Below are 24,476 nucleotides of genomic sequence, written 5' to 3'. Positions count from 1 at the left end.
CCTGCAAGCTTTTTAATCTCATTTGATGGCAAATGTCATTTGAACCTAGTGATATTAAATACAGTTAAACCTGGACATAATGAAGTTGAAAAAGTGCAGGATTTTTCGTTACATCCAGGTTGTCGTTACATGCAGTTTTTGCAAGAAGATCCAAAAGAAAAATACAGAACGGTAACCAAAATAAAATAAATGTAGGTGAAATCACCTTCAAAATGTTTACAGAAAAACCCCACTACAGTAGAATCTCTATAAACGGAAGTCGGTTAAACGGAACCAACACTTAAATGGAACAAACGCCTTGCAGTTGGTTGGTTTTGTATTAAGGCAATGTAAAAAAATCTCGTTAATCAGAACAAAAATTTTCCGACCACCGTGTAAACGGAACTGAAAATAGGCTCGAAACCGCAATCTGACGTGAACGCGCAGCCCCATCGCGGTACGCATCACTGCCCCCCCTCCCCTCCCCCCTCTTTCCGTCTTTGGACGTTTCCGGTTTTCTCGCACACTGCAACCGCATCGCATGCTTTCTGTCACGGTGTGCTTGCAGTTGTGTTCAGCTAGGCTAAAGCCTTACATCTGCTGTTGAGTGTCGTCTGCGACATTTCGTCGCAAAGTCAGCATCCGATGGCAGCGCAGAAGCGACCTCACAATGCCTTTACGTTAGAAAGGAAGGTGGAGATAATCAACGACTTCGAGAGTGGTCGCTTCACAAAAACAGCGTTTGCGACGAACTACGCTGTCCCCAAGAGCAGCCTCACAAGGATACTTCAGGACAAGGATAAGCTGCGGCAGGCTTTCGAAACGTCACGCTTTGGCCCTCAAAGAAAACGACTGCGGGTGGCCAACCACGAAGATCTGGAGAAGTGCCTGGTGGTTTGGCTGCGGAGAGCCCGCAGTGAAAACATTCCGATCAGCGGGCCACTCATTCACGCGCAAGCAGAAGAATTTGTTCTGTAGCTCGGCATCGTAAGGTTTCTCGTGCAGCAAAGGGGGTTGACGAGATTTAAAGATCGGAATGGCATAGTGTGTTGTGCCGTTTCAGGGGAGGCTGCCGCTGCAGACACGACAGCATGCGGGGACTGGCGAGCAAGACGGCTCCCCAAAATTCTTCAGAAGTGAGCAGCCTGTCTAGTATGGGTGGTGCCATCCAAAGAAAACGGTTGCGGGAGCTAAAACAAGCAAACATAAAGTCCTTTTTCACAAGCCAATAAATAGCAGTTCCCACTGAGTTCCACGGAATAAGTGAACTATTGACTTTTTTTTTTGAAATTTCAGTAGTGCTTTGAAAAAAAAAAGTTCACTGCTTACTGCAATAAAGTTTGTGCCCATAGTGTACCGTTCTCTTTATTATCTAGATTTTGCATTTGAGATCACCTTCCGCGAAGACTGCCAACTGCGCGCACACCTGCCTCGTCGGGACCAAGCAGCGCGGAACGGATTGCGAAATCCTGAACCTTCTCTCTCTAAACGGAACTCCTCATAAACGGAAAATATTTTCCCAGTCCCTTGAGGTTCCGTTTAACGAGAGTCCACTGTACTCTAAGTCACAAACATGGAGAAACGTTCCGCAATCACGCTGCTGCCACCGCAGCCGCGGCTCACGCAACACCGCTACGAGTGGGGTGGGGAGAGTGGGAGAGGCGGGGTCACCGGCCGAGCTAGAGGAGAGCGCACGCAGTCGCACTGCTGCTGTATAGACCGACCGCGGAGGCACACGTTTCTTCCCGCATAACCCCCTTCTTAGTCTGCCTGACACTGTTACCCCAGGAAACTGTCTCTTCACCTTGTGTCTCTGGTGCTCTCAGTCATCCCTGCTCCAGAGTCCTGATGCGCAAGAGCTATCGGCACCGGAACCACGCAAACAACGTACCGTGCGGCGGCAATGGGTGCGTACTGCTCGTGCAGTTTCGTTTTTGCTATGCCCTATCATTTTTCTCTGCTCCTGAGCATGAACTGTTGTAGTGCCACGGGGTGTGGCGTTCCAAAAGCGAAAGCAATGGAGATGCGCCGGTGGCACTGGAGCACAATGTGGTCACTCGTTGCGATCGTTGGCGTTTCTCTCATGTCAATTCACGCTTCATTGTCGTGAAACTTTTCTCCCAAATTTCGTAACTCAGCACAAGCCAACAGATGGTCGGCTTAGCGAGTTTGTTATATCAAGTTCAACCACCGCGGCGCGTTCGTTACATGCAGGTCTCAAATACACGCGCTTCAATGGGGGCAGCGTTGGAGAAGTAAAAAATTTCGTTACATTGAGGAATAGAGGTTCGTTACATCCAGGTTCAGCTGTTTTCCCATGTACAGCCGATTAATGACATTAGATGCTAATGCCATTTAATTCCAATGACATTAAATTTGCTAATGTAACAGGGCTAGTGTGACATGAGAACAGTTCTTTCAATAACTATTGCACATGTGCATAGAAAAATCGAGAGCATTATTGCACTCCTCAACACCTTAATATTCATAAGCAAAGAAGAGAGAATCATTCTACTAAATGCCAAAGGAGTGAGTGGTAGCGATTACAGAAAAAGTGAAAACTGAGAAAATCGAACTTCAAAGTTTATTCCCTTGGCTGCTTCGCTTATCACCTCATTTGCTTTTGCTTTTGGTCAGAAAAATGCGGCACTGTAACCAAAAGAAGGTCTGATCTTCTGATCTCTCTTCATCATGGTGACAAATCAGATGGTGGCGTTCCACCACGGACAGCCGCAAATCCGCGATGCACTGGGCCCATAAAAGCATGAGCCACCCACAATTTTCAGTAACCTCACACACAAAAAATGGCGCTTTCTAAATTTGCACACTACTATAATTTGTTGTCATGAGACAGATGAAGAGCCAAGGAAAACGAAAAAAAGATGAAGTGAGAAATAAAAAATTCTGACCAAACTGGACATTTACCATATCTACTCGCACAATTTGCACACTCCCATTTTTTCAACCGGGGTTTATTTTTTAAAATTTTACTCGCACATTTTACGCTCCCTGCTGCGCCAGACCACCAGTGTGCACACGGGTGCATGCACAACGGCTTAGGAAGGTCGGCGCGGCTGCACCGCCATGTGTGGGCTATGAAAGGTGCGAGTGGTGAGGGGAAGGATTGCATGCAGTTTGCTCTGCTTTGCTTGCCCGGCTCATGCACATTGGCTATCGCATTCCTGGATGAACAGTTGAAAGAGCAAACTTCCGGCAACTTGCGGCGCGTGCCAAAGTCCAAAACTAATGAACCGCTCACTGTTCTGTTTGCCGCTAGTCACATTTATTGCTCTGAGCTGTACACGCGCTGTCATGGCATAATTCGGGGGAACTACATTCTGGTATCCTGCGGGGCGAGGGGTATACGTCCTATACTTGGAGTCAACTCTTTTCTGCTCAGCAAGGGGTGCAAGTTGGTTTGGTTTGTGGTGGTGGTTTAACTCTCCAAAGCGACTCACACTATGAGGGGCACCGTAGTGAAGGGCTCTGGAAATTTTGACGACCTAGGTTCTTAAACAAGCACTGATGTCTCACAGTACACGGGCCTCTATAATTTCGCCTGCACCAAAATTTGACCGGTGCAGCTAGGATTGAACCCGCACCTCTCAGGTCAGCAGCCGAGCCCCATAACCACTGAGCCACCACGGTGACGAGGGGTGCAAGTTGGGGGTCGACGGACAGGCGGACGGACAGGACCTCAAAACACTGTACAGGCGCCACCTCCTAGAGCGGATTCTTGTGTGTATGGACAGCGGCAAATCGTACGACGTCAATCTCCTCGGAGCCTGCCACATGCTGGCAACATCGTGGAATGCTGTCAAGGCGGGCACAGTCGCGAACTGTTATCGAAAGTGCGGCTTCATTGAAGGCCCAGAAGCCTGCAGCACGGCAGAGCTGGATGCTCAGTGTGATGACTCCGTCGCGCTGCACCCTGCCTACGCTGCTTTATCGGAGGGTGTTGACTTCCAGAGCTTCGTAGACGTTGACAGCGGCGTGGAGACATCGGGGCCGTTAAGCGATGCCGAGATTATTGAAGCGGCCTGCGGTGACCAGATGCCGCACAACTCGGGCGCGGCGAGCACAGCTGACAGCGACGACGAGTCCGACGGAGGCGACGATCCATTGCCACCCCCGAATGCGTGTGAAACAGCGTCAGCACTCGATCTGGCTGCGCGCTACTTCTCCGCCGATGATAATTCGGACGCTGCGTTGGAGCTGTTGGGCAAGTTGCAGACGATGCTTGTCGAGTCACGGCAAAGAAAACTCAAACAAATGCGCATCACCGATTATTTTTCACTTTGATACGCTTAGCCATTCTGTTGTTAATAAACATGTTTTTGAAGCATAGTGTCATATTTTATCATTAAGCTTGCTGCTTACGCGAATGCATTTTGATGTTAGCTCCAACCGCATAAACAAATTAACTTTATTTCCTTCGACATTCGGGCTCTATGATTTTAATGCGCGCAATCGCCCGCCGCAAATATGTAGTAGCACGTAGTAAGAGATAACGATCTCAGATATGCCTGTTTTAGCTTCGGCCCGTGCTGCCGGGTGTGATGGCCGCTTTTTTTAGCGCCCGCTCGTTAATTCAAACTCCGCTTAATTCGAACAATTTTCCGGTCCCCCTCGAGTTCGAATTAACGAGGTTTTACTGTACTTTCCTCCCTCAGTAGTCGCGTGCGTCTCCAACGATCACGGCCGCCTCGACGCAACGAAAACCTGCAACGGCTTGCGCCGCAGCCGCTGTGGCAGGAGCATAGGCGGCGCCCGCGCTCTTGTGGCTACCCGCGCGACCGTGCGTCAGCCAAAAATAGACAAGCCAACGCTTCGGCGCTCCGGCATCGAAAACCTGCTACGGCATGCACCGGAGGGTTGGTTCGGGCAACGAAATTCACGTCTCGCCTCGTGCGTGCTGACATGCGTGCTGGCTTATTTTTTTTCCCCTCATCATTCTGCATTTTTTAATATTTTCAGTGCATTGTACCCTCTACAAGGCGACTTCTATATGCGAGGAGCAATGCGAGCCATCGGCACATAGTTTGAATTAACCGACGTGGATACCGGCGTATTCGAATTATCGGGAGTTTTGGCCCACTGAAATACACAGGGCTTTGCCGGGACCTGGCCATCAGTTCGAATTAACCGGAAGTACGAATTAACGAGGTTTTACTGTATACTGCATCCCCCTTGCAAATGCCAAGCAAAATCATATGTAGCCCAATTGTATATGCTTATTTAATTCCTGCAGAGAACATTTGCTATACTGACAGGCATGCTGCATCATCCCTGCCAGTGGTGCCTCTAGCAGCCCTCCCACAGGGCCCTGCAGAGGAAGCAGCACAGCCACACCGGCCTTACAGCCTTGCATGCCTACTGGCAGCGTGGGGTGTGACTGGGCATGAAGGGGGATAGAGAAAGAAAGAAGAACTGCACCAGAGGTGGCCAGTCAGTGGTCATGCCATGTTCAAGCTCGCGACCAGAGTAGCGTGGTGCATTTTCCCTGCAACATTTGCGGCACTGCGCTTCATGATCACCGAAACTACAGACACAAGAAAGAAGGATTCGGATCTAGCAAGAAACATGGACATCAACTCTCACCCGGCCTGCCTTTCCACATGCTTTGCTGCTGGCGGCATTGCAGAAACCGACCGTGCCTTCATATTAATGTGAAACCATTGAGTTCATGATAAATTGGTAAAAAGGTTCAACATTCTGCAATAAACAGTTTCACAGCACCATCCACTACGGCTTCAATGTGAAGTATGCTAGGCCTAGCAACACCCAGAGAGTGGCACACTACCAGTTTTCTGGTAGGCAACACACTGCTGTTAGAAGCATGCCAGTAGCTCGAGTGTGCCCTATTCGTGCCTCTAGGTGACAGGTTAGGTTAGCTACTAACATACTTCTTATACTTAATTACCAATACATCAAACTATTTGGTAATCTCCGTCTAGTTTGACATACCTGGAACCAACAGTATTCGAAAACCCAAGGTGATAGCTGAAACCCAGTGGTAAAAAACAAAAGACTCAAAAGGAACTGGATACACATAACAGCCAAAAATTAAGCGCAGTAGCACAACTGAGAATGTCAAGTGACAGAATGGAAGAGTGCCCAAAAAAAGGTCCCATAGTGGGCACATGAAGCTAGGAAAAAGGCAAAACATGTGGAACATAGAGGCTGAAATCCAGCATGGTACCCCCTGTCGGCCTCTGAAGCATGAGAGGCAAGAACAGCAGCACAAACATGACAACTATCACATCACCAAACTTCCCTACACTGTCATGTGGTGGTTTAGCAGGCTGACAGCAAACTAATCTGTGGGCATAAGTTCGCCGTAATACCGTATTTATTCGAATCTAGGCAGATACGGTAATAATAACAAAAAAAAAAAAGCTTCAGTGTCAGTGACAGCAACCCCTGCACTCAGCAGCCATAAGGCTGAGAGTGCCCGTCATTCTTCACTGCCCTCAATTCAAAGATGACATCAAACTTTTGAGATAAGGAGCCTAAAACGCTGACAACAATCCTGTAGAAACATTGCAGAAGCTGCTGCACATGACCATGGAGGTCCCATAGTGCTCTGGTCACGTCTCGAGTAGCAAAACGCCAAGGGTGCATTGCAGAGGCAACAAATAAAGAATATAGAAAAGCAAATAGAAAAACATTGCAACACACACAGGTGCCCTGAGTTTTCCAGGAAACAGCCTGTTCAGAGGTTTTGGCTCCAGTCTAAGCAGGCAAGCAGGAACTGAACTGAAGGTTGTGCTTTATGCTTCCTAGAGCAACCTGCATAAAGCAACCCTAATTTCAAGCCATGCTTTCAAGGCAGCCTTCATTTAGCTTTATTCTTGACTTCCATATTCTGAAAATTTCTGTGGAGACTTGTATACATACGCAGAAACAAGCTCTAGAACGGGGGAGGTCACATTTGGATTCTGTTCACTGCTTGCAGCACGATTTTGGCCATAAAGTGAAGCGCTTAATAAGTCTCGCAAATTTCATTTTACTCACAGTCTTAGTTACCACTGAATAAAAGGAAAGCAGAAAATAATTATATAATGAGTAACTTACTTCACAAAACACGTTTATTTGCAGCCCTTTTCTGTATAAGAAACACTAGCCTGTTTGGTCATCCCCATGCTCTGCAACACCCATCTCACTGCAAAGTGCACAGGCATTGCTTCGCTCTAACACAAACAAGATTTCACCATCAGTAGCTAGAGAGCACTACCTAGGGCATCACCATCAATGTCTCCATGGTGGGGGAACAGCGCAAGGGACGAAACACAGGAAGAAACAAAGACAGACACACACAGGCACTACTCTCATCGTCATCTGAAGCAGTCTCCAGCTCACTAAGTTAGTCACTATTGGAAACAAATTATATATCATCAACAACGCCGCTGCTGTCAGAACTGCTCAAAGCATTCCTCGGGACATCATTGCCACCGCCATTCATGTGTGATGCCATTATGAAATGACTGTTGTCAGGCTTAAAACAAGCACTAAAGGCCCGAAACACTTCCATGGACAACTACTGCCCTCTAGAGCTGAAAATTGAAAGCAACGCAACTGCCAAACGTACGTAACTCATCCTTGGCGGTGGGAGCAGCACAACATCAGGCCGCCCATGAGAATGCACTTGGCCCACATGACTGAATGCCTGGTGTGTTGAATTAATGGTCCTGCACAAGATACACACGGGTAGGCTAGCACCCGAATGGCTTTACTTGGTGTGGTGGTAAGTTTAGAGTACCCCGTGCATGCGCAGCAGCTTTCTGCCTGCCCCAATGGCTCACCTGTGCAAAGAGTTCCTGCTGCTGCCGAAGCAGCTCCTCCTCAGGGATGCCCAGGTTTTCGAGACGGGTGCTCTGGCGTCGCCGCTTGGCAGCCACTGCCTTGCAGTCCTTGAGTACCGCCTCTGCATCCTGGCGGTATGCGCCAAAGCCCAGGCTGTCCAGTGCTGCACACACACACGACAGTGAGGAGAGGCCCATTTGGAAAGCGGCCACAGCTCACAGGAGAACCTGCCATGTCTTGCACACGCCAGCTGGTTTTTATGCACCTCTGACACTAACTCTAAGGGTACTCAATTTTTTACAGCCGCAGCCAACCCCAATGGCTTTCGAAAGGTGCCTGGCTGCTGTCCCTCCCTGCCTGACCTGCCAGCAAAGAAAGCCATGATGCATAGCCACTCAAGAAAAAACAATAAACGGCTAAGTTAATAACTGGCTCTATAAGGTAAACAGTCTGCTATAAGCAGTTACAGTATGGATTAGCCCAAAAATAAAGCGGACAGAGTGAAGGTGGGCGGGTTCAGACAAGCATGGATTCAAATGCTCAGGAACCAAGAACCACTCCAAGGAACTTTCCCCAGAACCCAGTTTGAGAACGCGTGCTCTAAGCTGATGGCCGACGCAGGCAGTGAGCCAATAGGGAGTTTTAGAATCGGGGGGCCCTATCAGAGAGGGGCATAGGGAATAGCACCCCGCCAGTGCGCATGAGCATAACAACGCCCCTTGGGTTATCGTTCAGCATATGTGCAGTGGCAGGGTGCTGTTGCCCTATCTCCCTAACTGATCGGGTCCCCCTATTCTAAAACTCCCAAATGTCCCCCATGGTCCACATCTTGCCGTGCCCCTTCGAGTGCACCCAAGCTAGGCCTAGCATGAAAGCAGAGAAACGAAAAGCACACCTGCCAGAACATGGCAGAGTCCTAGCTGCAAAAGCACAGTTGTGGCAATATAGAGCAATGTGGGATACTGATGTAGTACCTTGGCCACATGTAGCAAATGTGTTACTGCACCCTCCAAGCCATGGCATGCACAAAAGGCTCCTGACATAGGAGATGTGCAAAGTAGAGCACTGCACAGGCCACATTCTGAGGCCCGAGCCCGACCCGAGCCCGGCCCAGGCCCGTGGCATCAAGCCCAGCCCAGCTCGGCCCGGCCAGCTACATTGTCACTTTACTGAGCCCTGGCCTGGGCCGGGCCCATTCCCACAGCAGTTCAAGTGGTAAATCGTTCACCAAGTACAAATAGTACTTAGTTTTAGCACAAGCGGACAGCTGTTCGCTAAATACGGCAATATGTTGACATTGCTACCGTTGCCAGGCTTGCCTAGCCGCATGTTTCGTACGGTGGCAGTAGCCGTAGTTGCCGTGTTTACCCTATGGTGGTGCTAAACCTCTCTAGTCGCACGCTACGCAAGTAAAGAAGTGGCAGGCAAAGGCGCTCATATCTCAAGTAACACTGAAAAAAGTTGGCTTGGCATATACAAATACAAAGGCGGGTTCGCCCGCTTGGCTTTCTGAACAGTGATCTTGTCTGTGAATAGCCCCGAACTTCTGAGAGTCAAATGAAAAACGTTGCATAAATGCACAATAAACTTTGCATTACGTCCAGATTTTTAATCAGTCAGTCATTTTTACCTGCCCGCGAAGCCTAAATATTAAAACATGTTGAAGGAGAGATGCCACTCGAAGACACGCTTTCCTAAATATGTGACCTAGAATAATGAAACTCCAGCTATTAACAGTTGTTTATGCTGATTTCACACCTTCAATTATTTTTATTGTGAGTTGCACAGTTTTTATTCTGTGTCATGACAAAGTGCAAAATGTACATATTTTTGCCCCTACTTCTCACACTAAACCTCCATAATTATAGACCATTGATGGCTTATTTTTCTCCACATAGACTGTAGAATGTCGAAAACTATTCATGAAATGCATACAAAATAATACAAAAGAAAAATTGGAACCTGGCAAGTCTACGTTGTCGAGACACCACTGAGTGTAACTTGAAATTTGTTGGTAAATATGTGGTCACTATTGGTGTCTAAAGGAGATTACACTCCTCACACCTCAGAGAAAATATGTGCACAATTTCACGAAAATCTGAGCATCACAAGTACCAAAAGCAAGGTGGGCAAACTCAGAAAGTTGCCCAAAATTGGGTTCTGAGAAAAATGCATTTTAAAGTTAAATTACATGTTTATTTACAAAAGAAGGCTTACTTTCTAATCAAACTTTTACACAAATGAGGAAAATTGTCCATAAAAAAGCCACTTTCACTAGAAACTTCCTGCACCATAACCTGCTCATACCCAATTTTGACGGAATGGGCCGCTACAACAGCTTTTACGTTGACGGCGAAGCTTTCGTGCAAGCTCCCGCTGTCGTAAGCTCGGGCTGCACTCTTGCTGGCACCCTTGCCGGCCATAACTCGCCACGATGCATATGCTCTGGAAATAACACTTTGTGGGCACGCACAGTTTTCACAGTAGAGTTTTAGAAACGATGCTAGTCCTTTACGCTTCGCGACTGGTTCCCGGACACAAAGTTCTGATCGCTGACACGTCAGGCAAATCTCGCCACTCATGAGAATGTTCAGAGCTGTCAAATCGCTAATGACACACGACCCATTATCGAGCAGTCCTTCCTCACCTTGGAAAAGTCCAATGTTCTTTTCTGAAGCACTCAAGTATTCCCCTAGAGTAGCATTCCAGGCCGACAATCAGGCAGACCTCTCCTGTTCCATTAAAGTTCTTCTCCTCATCCTCGCGTATTCCAACATCGCTTCAATTTCTCCACCAGAATCGACGTCGCCTCCGCTAGGCCTAGTGGCCACGGGTACACTTGCCGCTGGACACGCTTTCGCCCTTGTTTTCCACAGGCGGCCTCTATATTTGCGCACAGAACGGCTTTTCACTTCACGATGACTCCACTTGCTTGGTCCTGCTTCATCCATGGCGAAGATAAAAATGCCGAAGGTTTGCCACTCAGCTGCGTACCTCAGTGAAGCATGGAACAAATGGACCCAGCAAGTAGTCGTCACCACACACATGCCCGCTGCGGCCAATGGCAATCCCTGATCTGTGTCAAGCGATTTAAAAGCCAGTTGCAGCGCTCGGAAAACGCCGCGAAGACGCGTTTTTTTTTTATTATTTCCTCCACTGCTGCAGCCCAGGCCACCTTGGTCATTGCGAGAATGTGGCTTGGCTGAGCTCCTCACATGTTTCGCAATGGAGAATGGCCTCGCTGCATAAATCGCGGGACGGTCAAAAACAGCACACTTTTGGACTTTTAACAGCCACAGTGTGCCCTTTAAATGAAGTTTTCTTCATTTTCCCGTCCGGATTTTGTGCTGATTTTTATTTTCATAAAAGTAGAGAGCCTAAACTTGTAAAAACAAGTAAAAACAAAAAATTCATGATTTTCGAAAAAGAAAACGCATTTTTCGACCCACAACTCCCCTTAAAGCCCCCTTAAATCTGTAGCAATGACATTTCCTTTTTTTTTAATGACCATGATTTCTAGGGTTGAATTATGGCAGCAATGGGTGCGTTTCTATGGTGACGAATAGTAATAAAAGCGCCTGCTTATTGGGTAGTACATGTTTGTAGACCACATGTGCCCTAAACCAATATGCTCTCTTCTATAGTGTTTCTTGTACCGTAGAGAGGAGGTATTGGTAGACGAAGGCAGACAGTCAAAGATTCTCTTAGAACAGACAGCTGACCGTCGATACTTGAACGAAGGTCCTTCTCCAGCACTTCTTATGAGGTCTCAATTGTCCAGTCGTGAGCGGCAACAAAAAAATGAGCAGATGGGGAGCGCCTTCTGAAAGATCTGGCGGCGTGTGCTGCTGATAGCTGAAAACAGCCAAGTGAGCGGTGCCACATACTTTTAGTAGACGAGCGCACTCATGCAATAAGCCGCGAGCCAATTGTTAGAACGCTCCAATAAAAACGCTGCTTAGAGCAGTTCAGTGCTGGGTTTTGCAGATTTATATTTTTAACTTTTGCATCATTCAATGCGGCAAGGCATACGCATCCGAAATTATTTGGGCATAGCACAGTGAGTGACACTGATTGAAGTTGGTCTACAAATCAGCTGAACTTTCATTTGGCATGGGCAAAAAAAAAAGAAGTAATAGCAGTGGTTTATTCATAAGCCACTGGAAAAATTTCAGCTCCGGGATTCTTTCATTTCCGAGATGTTTTGGGGGAACAGTCGAAAAGAAAAATTGTCATTACTTATATTTTTTCTTATGTGAGGAACATGAACATAGCAGATGCCAAAAATAAGTATGTAAGCGCCAAGTAATCTTTTTCACAATGAACACCACGGCCCTATTTCGTCTGAGTCATTGCTAGAGCAACCTAAGTGTATTTCACTCTACAGTAATGAATCAAAAGCCGTACGCAGGCCCTCTATGTACGGGCCCGAGCCGGGCTCGGGCCCGTACACCGAGCACAGAGTTTCAGCGCACAAGGAGAACATATGTATCACGCAGACGGAATCGGGGGGAAGAGCGCATTGGTGCGAAAGCCTTGCCAGAGCGACAACATGCCTTCGATAAACAAGAAAACCAACAAAAACATCCGCAACAACGCAATCATTGTTCAAAAAGGCGTGCGGCTCGGATGCCTGACCGATAAGAGCAGCCAATAGCCGCAGTTGCTCCTGGCAGGTAGCGGAGCTCTGGAACTACACAGCCAGACTCTCTATTGGCCTATCGCTCGGGGCCTGCCAATCGTCAGAACACCTGTCGTTGCAAGCATGTCAAAGGGGCGCCAGAAGCAATTAACATGCAGTTGAGGCCTGGGGACGAATATATGGATGATCAGTTGTCAAATGGGTCATAGCACAACACGGCACCAGTTTGAAAGTCTGTCCGAATTGACCAATGCCCCCCTCTCTCATGTAATGCTTTGCAGCGCTCTTGAGGTATTTAAATTAAACGTGAAGCAAATGCGCTATACATATAGTCAATCCCGGATGTATCAAATTTCATTTATATCAAATAGTCTGAATATCCTTTTGATAAATGCGAACAACAGTGCTATAATTTTGCACGGGATATTCAAACTGCCGTTCACCTAACATTCTGTACACAGTAAAAGCCCATTAAATCGAACTAAATGGGGACCGGAAAATTGTTTGAATTAAGCGAAGTTCAAATTATCGAATGGGCGCAGATTGAGGGGTCATAGCGCCCCGCCGCGGGGGCAGAGCCCGAAGCAATCACATCTATTAACGCGAGCTAGCCGCTACTACACGTTTGTGGCGGGCATATTCACAATGCATATTCAAATTTACAATTCAGCCCAACAGAAGAAACTGAGCAAACGAGAAAGGACATGACAGCACAAGGCAGTGCCTAATGTGTGCTCTTAGAGACCACCTACAGTCCCATGGCCACCAACAGCCTGCACCATCTCGACAGGTGGCAGAAAAGCGGGCCATGCTCCGCCACTTGCGTACGGCGCCAGGACGTGCACCCGTCACACACCTCTCCTATTCTTCCACCACAGGTTCAGGGTCTCTTCCAGTTTAGTCAGATTCACCCCTTACCTCATCCGACTAGCCGTCAGATAGGCTAAAAAGAAATTGCTCACAACGCCCGTTCCTTCAGTTGTTCAAAATTGATGTGCCAACACTGACTCAGGCAAGCTGTGTCCCCAGAAGGTGCACCTCTGATGCAAGAGCTCAACTGTCTGGACCAGCAAGTCATGTCAGCCTGAGGCAAACATGGGGAATGCTTACTGAATCTTTACTACTGTATTTACTCGAATCTAAGCCAGTACTTTTTATTTAAAAAATCGTTTACGAAAGTCGGGGGTCAGCTTAGGTTCAAGGATGCAGTTTGCCCGCAACCGCTAGACACAACGCCAACTCGTGGCCACAGACTTGCAGCTTTGTAGGCTCCATTTTGCTTGTTTGAACGTTGTAAATTGCTTGTGTTCGTCATTGCGTGACCTTGAGAAGCGCAATGGCACCCACCAAGCAATGCCATTACACCATGGCTTTTAAGTGGAAGGTAGTATTGGAGGTGGAGAAAACTTCAAACCTACAAACCCAGCACGACTTTGCCGTGGGCGAGAAGAACATGCGCCGGTGGCGGAAGCAGCGGAACGAGCCTTTCAACTGCACTGCAAAGCGAATGGCCTTGACTGTACCCAAGAGCGGGCAACACCACGTGGTGGAAAAGATGGCAGACTTTATCAGGAAGCAAAGGGAAAGTGCAATACCCGTGACAACAAAAATAATACAGACAAAGGCGAGGAAGAGCACAGGTGTTAGAGGCATCGCACGGACCCAATTTAAAGCCAGCAGGGGCTGGGTCACCTGTTTCATGAAGCGTTTTGGGTTCAGCCTGCGACGGTGGACTTCCGCGTGCCAAAACCTAACCCCTGACTTTGAGGAAAACTGGTCTCATTCCAGCACTTCATTATCAACAAGCGGCTGGAGAAGGAGTACATCCCAGTGTATTTCGACATGCCTGTGGCGTACACAGCCAACGAGAAGGGCGCAAAACAGGTGAAAGTAAGAACTGCTGGGTACAAGAAGCATCGTATTACCGTGATGTTATGTTGCACAGCCGATGGGCAAAAAATGTCGCCCTACATCATTTCTAAGGGGAGACGCGGGTCTTAAAACAGTCAAAAATGGTCAAAAAAATCGATTTTGAGCAAAACTAATTTTCAGAACGTTTGGCCCTTCGAACACCTATTCTCAAATGATTAACGTTAAATTCGGTCGGGAAATGCGATAAAATATGCTTTCAATATACCACGGCAGCCATGAAATGCCCCCAAATAGGCGAAATTTGTTCGAACTTCCTGCGCACACCACGGACACTGCAGCCGGCCGATCGCCGCCATCTTGGGCTTGGTTTGAAGCTGTTTTCTTTGTGCACTATTCGCGATATCTCAAAATGGCGTCGCTCAAGCAAAACGACTGCCCTGGCCGCTTTTCCGAAGACCGTTTCCGCGCCTGCCATCGGCTGGAGTGACCGGCTCGTCATTTTTTTATTTCTCTTTTGCGTTCACCAGAGTTGCTGCCGCTTCGTGCACGTCTGCTTTTGCGCTTGTTTTTTCTCGACACGCCGTGTTTCTGCTTGTGCCGGGAGTTTTTCCATACGATCAAGATGACGGGAGACACTCGACTTAAACCGTGCATGCAACGAGCTTTTGGAAGCCGTAAGAAACGGGCGTGGAACAAAAAGCCGAAGTCGTCGGCAACAAGCACACCGTCGGGACCTTCGTTAGAGCCGGTGCCGGACTCGCTGGATCTGCCAGGAACGTCAACCACACTGCTCGCTGACGACACTGCGGGACCGAGTTCCAGCACGAATTGCATCCCGGATCAAAGTACAGTTCGTGTTGATGCTGCACACTACTCTGCGGCGGAGCAGGCGCAGCTTGCTGAGCGATCGGCACACACGAAGTCCACTCTGTCGGAAAAGTCAGCAACCCAGCGCAAGTTTGAACTTCTTGGCGTCAGTGCGGAGTGCCAGACCGGTGATGCTGGTACCGAGTTTGTGATTGTGGACATGAAAGTTTTAAACAACTTTTTTGCGCAAGCGAAGTGCGGAACCTGCAGCACAGGAAGTCTGACTGAGCAAGGCAACAGACAAGGAGTATGGCTTAGCTGTAAAGCTCCAGCTCGTCTGCGGCAGCTGCAACTTCGAGAGAAAGCAATTTTCTTCCCCACGACTAAGTGGAACTGCCAACATAACTCCCTTCGAGGTCAGCATGAGGGCCATGAAGGGAATACAGACGATAGACAAAGGCGTGACCATCCTCGCAGACTTTTGCGCCTGTACGAACCTCTCACACCGAGGTCTGCACCACACGACCTTTCAGGGACACCTAAAAACTTTTGTGAAAGCCTGCGAGAGCACAGCGACCGCAAGCGAAGCTGCAAGAGTGGTAGTCATCAAGAATCTCTATAGAGACTTCTTGAATACAGTTGGGAACATTGACGTCATTTTTGATGGTTCGTGGATGACCCAAGGTCGTAGCTCTCACATCAGTGTGGACTGCATTGTTGCGCTGTACAATGGTCTTGTGATCGGCCACATTGTTTACTCGAACTTTTGTCTCGGATGTGCCTTGGGACCACAGCCACAAGATGAAGGCTACAGCGACTGGCTCGCCACCCACGAGTGCCAGCAAAACATCGATTGTAACTCTGGCCGCACGGAAGTGGAGGCTGTGCTGACCATGTTTCAGAGGTCTCTGGCCAAGTATGGTCTGCACTACACGACCGTCCTCTCCGATAGAGACAGTCGGACTTCTCATGCTTTGTCGGAAGCAAAAGTGTACGGATTCATAAAGATTGACAAGAAGGATTGCATCACCCATGTTCATAAGCGAATGGGGACTGCTCTGCAGAACCTGGTTGATAGAAAGAAAGCTCAAGGTGAATCTCTTGGCGGAAGAGGCAAGCTAACACAGGAAAAGATCAAGAAGATCACCAACTACTACGGCTACGCCCTGAGGAGCAACAGTAATGACGTTCCAGGCATGAAGAAGGCAGTGGAAGCTACACTCCTGCACATGACTTCTACAGATGATGTCCCGAACCACTCCAAGTGCCCTGAGGGTGCTGACTCTTGGTGCAAGTTCAACAGAGCCTTGGCTAATGGTGAACTTCCACCTCCACACAAGAGTGCCCTCCCGGCTTGTGTTGGGGCTGCTCTGGAGCCAGTGTTTGCAAGGCTCAGTGATGAGAACCTGTTGGCACAGTGCAGTGAAGGAAAGACTCAGATGAGTGAGAGCCTACACTCTCTCATTTGGATGCAAGCTTCAAAGAATGGGAATGCTTCTTTAGAAAGTGTGAAGCAGGCTACTGCTGACGCTGTTGCCATCTAGAACCAAGGAAGGAGGGCAACTAATGAATCCATAGCTGCAAGTCTGGGTTACGCTGCTGGTGGCTGCCTTGTTCGCCGAAGCCTAGAAAAAGACGCCACGCATTTGCGCAAGGCAAATGGAGCTCAGCTAAAGAGCACAAATACGAAAGAGACTGATAAGGCAGTACAAAATGCAAGCAACTGCAGATTACAGTCCTGGACTGCTACGAAGACGTTCTCCAGCAGCACAGGGCAGCGTGCTGCCTAACATCCAGGCGGTTCTTCTCAAAGACAGAGTAGGAGACATGTCGAGTGTCGCACCCAACGGTCCTTTTCAGGACCACCCAACTGCTTGTCATGGTGGGGGCTCGAATCTCCTTGGCTCCGGACCGCTAGGTCTCTCAAAAAAGTTTTCAGGGTTCAAAATATTGTCTTTAGAGCTCAACACCCTAGCCCCGCACTCCATTGTCTCTAAAAAAAATGTACCGATAACTTCATGAGAAATTATTTTTTTTACAACTTCATCATGCTTACACCTTCCACATTTTTTTTATTAATGTTTGCTTGGATGGAATAAGACAATTTTTGTTTTGCTTTGTAGAGAAACAGATAGGGAACATCTAAATAAAATTCGTTGTTCAAGATTCCTCCCAAAATTTTCTACAGTCAGCGTCAAAACTTTAAATGCGATTTTCTCAGCTTCATGTTTTTTGCCGTCACTAGCCTTACGGAACTTTTCATTATGTTTTCGTGGTGCAATTTAAACAAATTTAGCACCGTTGAATTCAGAAAGAATTGAACTGTGGAGCTATGCTATTTTTATGTGGCTAAGTTGAACACATCAAATTTTGTAAACAATAATATTCCAGAATTGTGATGCATCGACATAACTGAACATTTTTATATGATGATGTACCTTAATTCAGTTATTTTTCCATAAGTAGAGAACTAATTGAGATAAACTGAAACTAATTACATTTTTAAAACAGGAGGAAGAAATACATATGCATACGTAATTTCATTACGATATCTCTAATAATACAAATTTTCATTTTAAGACCAGTGTCTCCCCTTAAGTGGAAGATGCTTCCAGCCGAAGAGGTTTTCCTTAAAAAAGTCTGTGCATGCTCATCAGAATGGATGGATGAGTGGTGCCCTTGTCGAAGATAGAGTGAAGACCGTTAGGCAACGCTGTGCCAGGGCCCTGTTGTTCAAGGAGTCACTCCTGGTTTTTAACTCCTACCACGGCCACTTGACAGATTCCGCAAAGTCCATGCTTTTGGAAGGCGGTACGGACATTGCGGTAATACCCGGAGGTATGACGAGCCAGCTACAACCGCTCGATGTTGCCATCAACAAACTGTTACAGGATAGGCTGCGGAAGCATTAAAACGACTGGCTGACACTGCAAGACCAACAGCTCACACTGACTGGGGCGTATTAAGCGTGCTTCGCTTAGCGAAGTAGCAAGCTGGGTCGCCGTGGCATGGGACGAAATTCCAGACAAACTGATTGTACGGGCCTCCCGAAGTGCAGCAGCTGGAATGCACTGGACGGAAGCGAGGACAGCGCTGTGGGAAGAAGCCAGCGACAAAGAGGACAGCGACGTCAGCGATGTCGCTGAAGACGACGATGAGCGAGCACAGGACAACCTACGACGAGCGTTGCAAGCATAATAAAATTCATGTTCTAGCCCCACTCAGTGCCTTTTTCTTGTTCGGCTTACATTCCAGGTAAACCTTTTTTTTATTTTCTGACCTTCTGAATTTTGGGGGTCAGTCTAGAATCGAGGCCAGCCTAGATTCGAGTAAATACAGTATACTGTGCACATCACTATTGAACAGCTTTGCACATAGGCCTCCAGTTCAACACAACAGTGCAACAATGAAGACATTGCCTGGACAGCATAACAAATTATTTCAATCCAACTGTTTGCTCAAACCTATTCCAGGGTTCGTAGCAGTTTTAGTTGAAAAAATTCAAGGGTTTTCAAGGACTTTCAAGGCCCTGGCATAGCAATTTCAAGGACCTCAAACAATGTGTTTAGCAGCTCGGACGAAAAAAGATTCTTCAACAACAAAATCATTCATTTTATTGAAAAAGAAAAAAGGAAAGAGGCATATACCATCTTAAAACACATATCAGTAAACACACACACATTTCCTTGAAGCACACACTCATTAAGCATATCAAGAAAGTGCTTGAAGTTTTGCTGTAATTGCACGATCAATTGCTTGAAGGTCCTGCATCTTTTCTTTTGCAGTTTTTCTAAGACTGTTTGATTTCACAATCAGGGTTTGTACAGGCTTTGAGGGCACAAATTCAAGGGTTTTTAAGGACTTTCAAGGCCCCCAAAAGTTTTTTTCAAGGACTCATTTCGATACTCAATTTAGTACTCTTTATAGTAAAACAACTTTTTAAAAACACGCTGTAACAAATTTATTGAACACTAAAAAAAGACGCACATACAGACTAGACTAGTTTAATACTAAACTAAGACAGGTCGCAACAAGTATTCATGAAAGCTCCTGAAGCTTTGTGATTATTTCTTGCTTGATGTTCAGAAGTTCTTCAGTCTTGCTTTTTGCCGTTTTCATAAGGCAATTTGACTTCACAATGTGCACGACGTCGCCCGTCTCTTCTGCTTTCTCAGCCAAGTTGTCTGCTGAAGCTGTCAGATCAGCAACGGTTGCTTCAGGTCTTACTTTCTTTCGCTTTAAGGTATCAATTTCTTCCTCAACAAGACGCCTCTTTGACTCCTTTGCTTCTTCAAGTTGCTCCTTCTTCTGCGCCTCCAGATATGCCTGATAACGATGCCTTGCAGCTGAAACAGAGGTCCTCAACTCCTTTGTTACAGGAATGTTAAGGATGCCACCTGCCTTGTCAATGGCGTCACATATAACGCGTTGTGAGATATACGACAGATTTTTCAGGTTTTCCACACAGACCTGCCGGTTGACACTAAACCCTCTTTCCACAGTTGCCTGGCCGTGGCTGAGCACAAGCAAGTTGGACTACTGTCCAGAGCTCAGCGTAGGATGAATTGAACTTTAGGAGTTCTAAGAAAAAATGTCTAGCCTGTCAGAGCTCTTTTCAAACAATTGCAGCTTATGCTTCTCCATCTGCAGCATTTCGGCGTACTCAGAGAGAACAGAGTCCCGTTGGTGATTGCTCAACCTTTTTGCAGCGATGAGGGCATTCAAAACATTCTTGTGTCCTGCTAGGCACTGGTCTGGCTTGGTGCACATTTGACGGGGATCCAGTGAGGAAAGGCCTCTGACCAAAGGGAATCTTAAAGGACTCTTCTCAAGAACCTTTTTACACACACTAACAAGGAACTGCTTGCATTCCATTTTAAAAGCAAACGCATCTTTTCCACTGACCTTGGAATTCTTCAAAATTTGTTCAGCTGCATAACCAATGTCCATTTCTCAAGTGCTGTGTGATTGTTCACGTCTTCAATGTTGATTTTCAACAGGCCTGTAGTCCCAACTGACGCAGAGAGAACTGAACACTTCACAAACTTTGTGAGAAGCTTCCTGACAATTGTTTCGAGGTCCCTTGCCAGAAAAAACACAAGTGGTTGGTGCAATCCGTGCAATCATTGCAATCCCAAGGGCAAAGTCAAGTTTTGCGGGGACTAGCGGGTCACTGGAGAAACTGAGCAAGTTTTGAAAGGAGGCACATTTCGGCTGGTTCACTTCTTTCTTTCTTGCAGGCTCAATGTAAATTCTCACGCCAGGCCACAGCGAAAGGGCTCGTTCAATTACCGGAACGTTTTCAACCCAGCGATGGGCGACGTACTTAAGAGGAAATGTAGCCTGACCAGTCACAGCTACGAAGTCTTCTCGCCTCGACGGGGAATCTTCAAACAATGCATTTAGACTAGACAACAGAATGTCCACTCCCCACTTGCTGGCAGTTACACCCGCCCTGTAGGCGTTGTGCACAACGTGCAGACCGCAAGTGCCTAAATCTAGGCATTGTACTTGATAGTTTTTTTGCAGGTGCTCCTGAAAGCTTCTGAAAAATTTCAAGTTGACATTCGGTCCGTCCATGGACACTTGTAGGATATTAACAAGTGGTAATGGCTCCAGTGCCTTCAACAATTTATCCTCGATGTCATCTGCAGTCGCGTGGCCCATAAAAATGGATGTGAAGTACCTTGTTATTTTCTGAGATGCATCCCAGTACCTGATGTGTATATCCATCTGCTTCTGATGGAGGTAATCATTTGCGGATTCATCAAACAGAACGACGTAATAGTCGCACTTATCTATTGCCCGATGAATGGATGATACAAAGAATGGTCCAAGACCATGACACGCCAGGTACGTGCACTTTTTCTCTCCACATGTGAAGACCTTCGCCACTTCGCTATCAGGAAACATTCTCTTGAACAGATCGCTTGTGTGGGCGGATGAGCTGTACGAGTAATGACACGTGACAACTTTCAAAGCCCACAATATTTCTGCTTCTGTCACTAAATCGTGAGCCTTGCTTGCGGCATTCAAATTCGAGGACTGCGTTTCGACCACACGAATGGATTCGCCACACTCGCGCGATGTCACGTAGTTCAACATGGAGCTACCTGCTGCGTTCTTCATGCTCGCGCTGTGTTTCGAACTCCTCTTGTGGCTCTTCAGCGCAGACTCTCCCATCGATGAGATATCAAACACTTTTCCGCACGGTCTGCATCTAGCACGATGCGAACTCGTGGTGTCCGGCGCAATCAAGTCTTTGTACTCGTCATGGCTAAGCCACGATCGCTGGAAATTGCATTTCCCGGCCATTGTGCGCACACACAATTACGCCCACGTCCAGCGCGTGCCGCAATACAAGTGCTCTGAATAAGCCAACGGGAGGCGATTAACAAGCAGTATGAGGACGGCAACTATAAAAAGTGCGCGACCGCAGCGAACAAAAAAACACAACCCGACAACATGGAGGACGAACGCCCGAACCGGACTGAATTTTCTTGGCTTGGATCGGGAGGCTACCTTCACTTTCAAGGTGGCCAGCTGATCAACAGGCAATCACTGAACGGCGCCAATGACTATCATCACGGAATTCAAGGGTTTTTCAGGAACCACTAAATATTTCAAGGTTTTCAAGGCCTTGAAAACCACATTTTCAAATTCAAGGGTTTTCAAGGTTTTCAAGGACCCGTGCGAACCCTGCTATTCCCACATGACCCTGTGTTATCAAAAGAAGTTGCACCATGGCAGAGCCAGGACCCCTCTTGTCATGAGCATGTGCGTCTGAATAGTAATCCCCACAAGAATGAAAGCAGGAAACTAGTACAGGCAAGACACTTTGCACGCATTCTCCATTTGTAGTGCGCAGATGCTACAATGCGCTCAGACTCATAGCACACAACGATGCCAGTTAAGTAAAGTGCCGCTCAGCTCCACCAAGCAAACGACAGCATCGAAGGCAAAAACTTGGTCAAAGAAACGCTGAACAGCAACCCACCTCCAAGCACGTGGTCAGCTGAAATAGTCTTCTTCTGCTGCCGGTTGCAGATGTCATTGGCCTCGGTGGAGAGGTGATGGATGAACTCAGTGCAGCAGGCCAGGATGAGCTCGCGCGCCTCATTGGCTATGCGCACGTTGGGAAGCAGCTCCTTGATCATCTTGTTCATGGCCGCACGTGGGATTGTCAGGTCCTCGTCTTCAGCACTCGCCGCTTCTGCAACACCCCACTCAATTCAAACAGTATCACGTGATGCCAAAAGCATCTTCCCTGCCAAGACTAAAATGACTTAATAGACCTGCAAGCCCAGAGCGTGTGGTCAGCACTTCCGGGTCTGACTTCTGTGTTATATACATCAGGCCGTATACCAAAAGATGGTATGGTACGCACGGTTTAACATCCCCAAGCTGCACATGGCGCTATGAGAGAGTGAAGGGGTTCGGATAAGCTTTAACCAACTGCTGTTCTCCAATGTGCACTGACATTGCAGAACACAGGCATTTCTGCATTTCGCCGGCATCAAAACGCAGCCATCGCAACTAGAATTCAAGTCCGCAACCTTGGGCTCAGCAGCCGAACGCCATAGCCACTGAGCCACCACGGTGGATCACACCCAAAAAACATTCCTCAGTACCTGCAAGGGCATAAGTTGCCGTAACCTTTGCGTGAACGAACTCGTGTCATGCCATGAGGTGTGCATTAAATAATCTGCGCTATGCTGCAGAGCACTTTTCCAGGTACCAGTACATCACCACCTCCTTCAAGACCAAATGGAGTACATTTGGAAGGTTGTGAAAAAAGAGAATGAATGCAGCATGCATTTCCACCTGCATCACATGCACCAACACGTTTCTACTGTTTCCCAAGAGGACATCTTCCCAGCAACTGCATTCCTTGTGAACATGATACCACATAAACATTCAATTCGCATTCCAGAACAGCCCTTCCCGCTACTGATAGCAAGAAAACACATGGAAGAAATGCTCGAATCCAGGGCCCACACATCAAAGGGCCATTTAGGACAACTCAGTCCAATTTTCGGTCTTCATAAAAATTTTGTGGTGTGACTCTTTTTGGCTGTGCCGATCTTTGCTTGGCAGCAAGTGACACATTTATTCCTGGAAATTTTTACTTAAGCATTAAAACATTTTTTTCACTGCATAAGCACTGCTACTCCACCCTTCCCTCCCTCCCATGCTAATATGGCACAACTCAGTGCCTGAGGCCTCGGCACACTACATACAGGAGCAGCACTCAAACATAGGGGAGGGTACAGTGCAAAGCAAGGAGTGAGCGAGAAGGATGCAGCGATAAGGGGGACAAGCAGTGCAGCACGCTCAGCTGCACACACCTGCAACTGATGTCTGGCAGCGCTCGCATCAGCAGTGACAACAACTGAGCCGCATTAAGGAGGGCGGAGAAGCGGAGCAACGCACGCCAGCTTCCCGTATCAGCAGGTCATGCCAGCACGTGTGTCACCACCACAAGAGCCCATGGCTATGGTCTTGGAGATAAATGGTCTTGGTCTTGGAGCCGGAAAGACCAACTGGTGGTCACGCCTAAAACAACGCCATCCGTCAAAACACAAGAAAATCAATGGAGAACAATTCATTGAGTGACTGACAGGTGTGAGCAATTGCATCAGCTTCCATGGGTGGAGGCAGGCCATCATGATCTTGCAGAAATGAGAGTGGCAACCATTCGCTTAAGTCTGCCATCGCAAGCAACACTGTGGCAAGTTCACATGAGCCAGCCCAAGAAAAGATGAAATGAAACGATGCAAAGTTCAGGCATTTAGATGCGGCAAGACCAGAAAAGCACCAAACACAAAAGCATCATTTAGAAAAGTTCCAACTGTAAAAGCATCGAAGCATCAACCGTCAGACAATCGCCTGACCGTTCCATCAATTTTTCTTCCACCACCCAATTCCAATTGACAGACAGGTCAGCCCAGTGCCTTACTGCTCACAGCTTTGCACATTGGACTGGAGGAGGCAATAAGCAAGCTAAGGAACAAGAACTTTCCCAGAGCAAAGACCTGCGTCTTGTTTCACTAACATGCAGAAGCCAGGCAAGGATAGCATCCAAACACTGAAATGTGTGCAGAAAAACGACCGTGGGCATAGGTATGGTTGCAAATGCCATTTGTTTAGTGCGCATATGAATGCCATGATACAAGTCTTCTCTTTGGAAAAAAAAAAAAAAATTGTACTGCTACAGACAGACAGGAACTGATAAGGGGCAGGCACTAACTCAATTGTTATACCAGAGTACATGCTATGGATTTAAATTCATCAGTTAGGGGCTGTCCTGTATTGGTCTGTTGTAGTGCTGCTAAGTTTACTCGATATGAACCAAATAAGCCCTGAACCA

At 47.4% G+C, this 24,476-nt stretch overlaps 1 protein-coding gene across 2 annotated transcripts in view; it reads right to left on the bottom strand.

Annotated features, from left to right (window-relative positions):
• Window positions 1-24,476, bottom strand: part of LOC144116051 (protein Dr1-like) — a 65,224-nt gene that overhangs the window by 25,671 nt on the left and 15,077 nt on the right. The window contains exons 3-5 of one of the 2 annotated variants that reach the window (XR_013311697.1): window positions 22,104-22,319; window positions 7,785-7,948; window positions 7,571-7,670 (exon numbers count right to left, since the gene is read on the bottom strand). Coding sequence is in view for 1 of the 2 variants with exons in the window: in XM_077650711.1 (XP_077506837.1) it covers window positions 7,785-7,948; window positions 22,104-22,319 (380 nt within the window). In the remaining variant the exon portion in view is untranslated. The remainder of the gene's footprint in view (window positions 1-7,570; window positions 7,671-7,784; window positions 7,949-22,103; window positions 22,320-24,476) is intronic. The other variant, XM_077650711.1, reaches the window with a different exon arrangement.

This window comes from Amblyomma americanum, chromosome 1 (genome assembly GCF_052857255.1).
Source record: "Amblyomma americanum isolate KBUSLIRL-KWMA chromosome 1, ASM5285725v1, whole genome shotgun sequence".
In the NCBI taxonomy this organism is placed as follows: domain Eukaryota; kingdom Metazoa; phylum Arthropoda; class Arachnida; order Ixodida; family Ixodidae; genus Amblyomma; species Amblyomma americanum.
The sequence above is the reverse complement of the archived record's forward strand: the minus strand, read 5'-3'. Positions and strand labels throughout refer to the sequence as shown.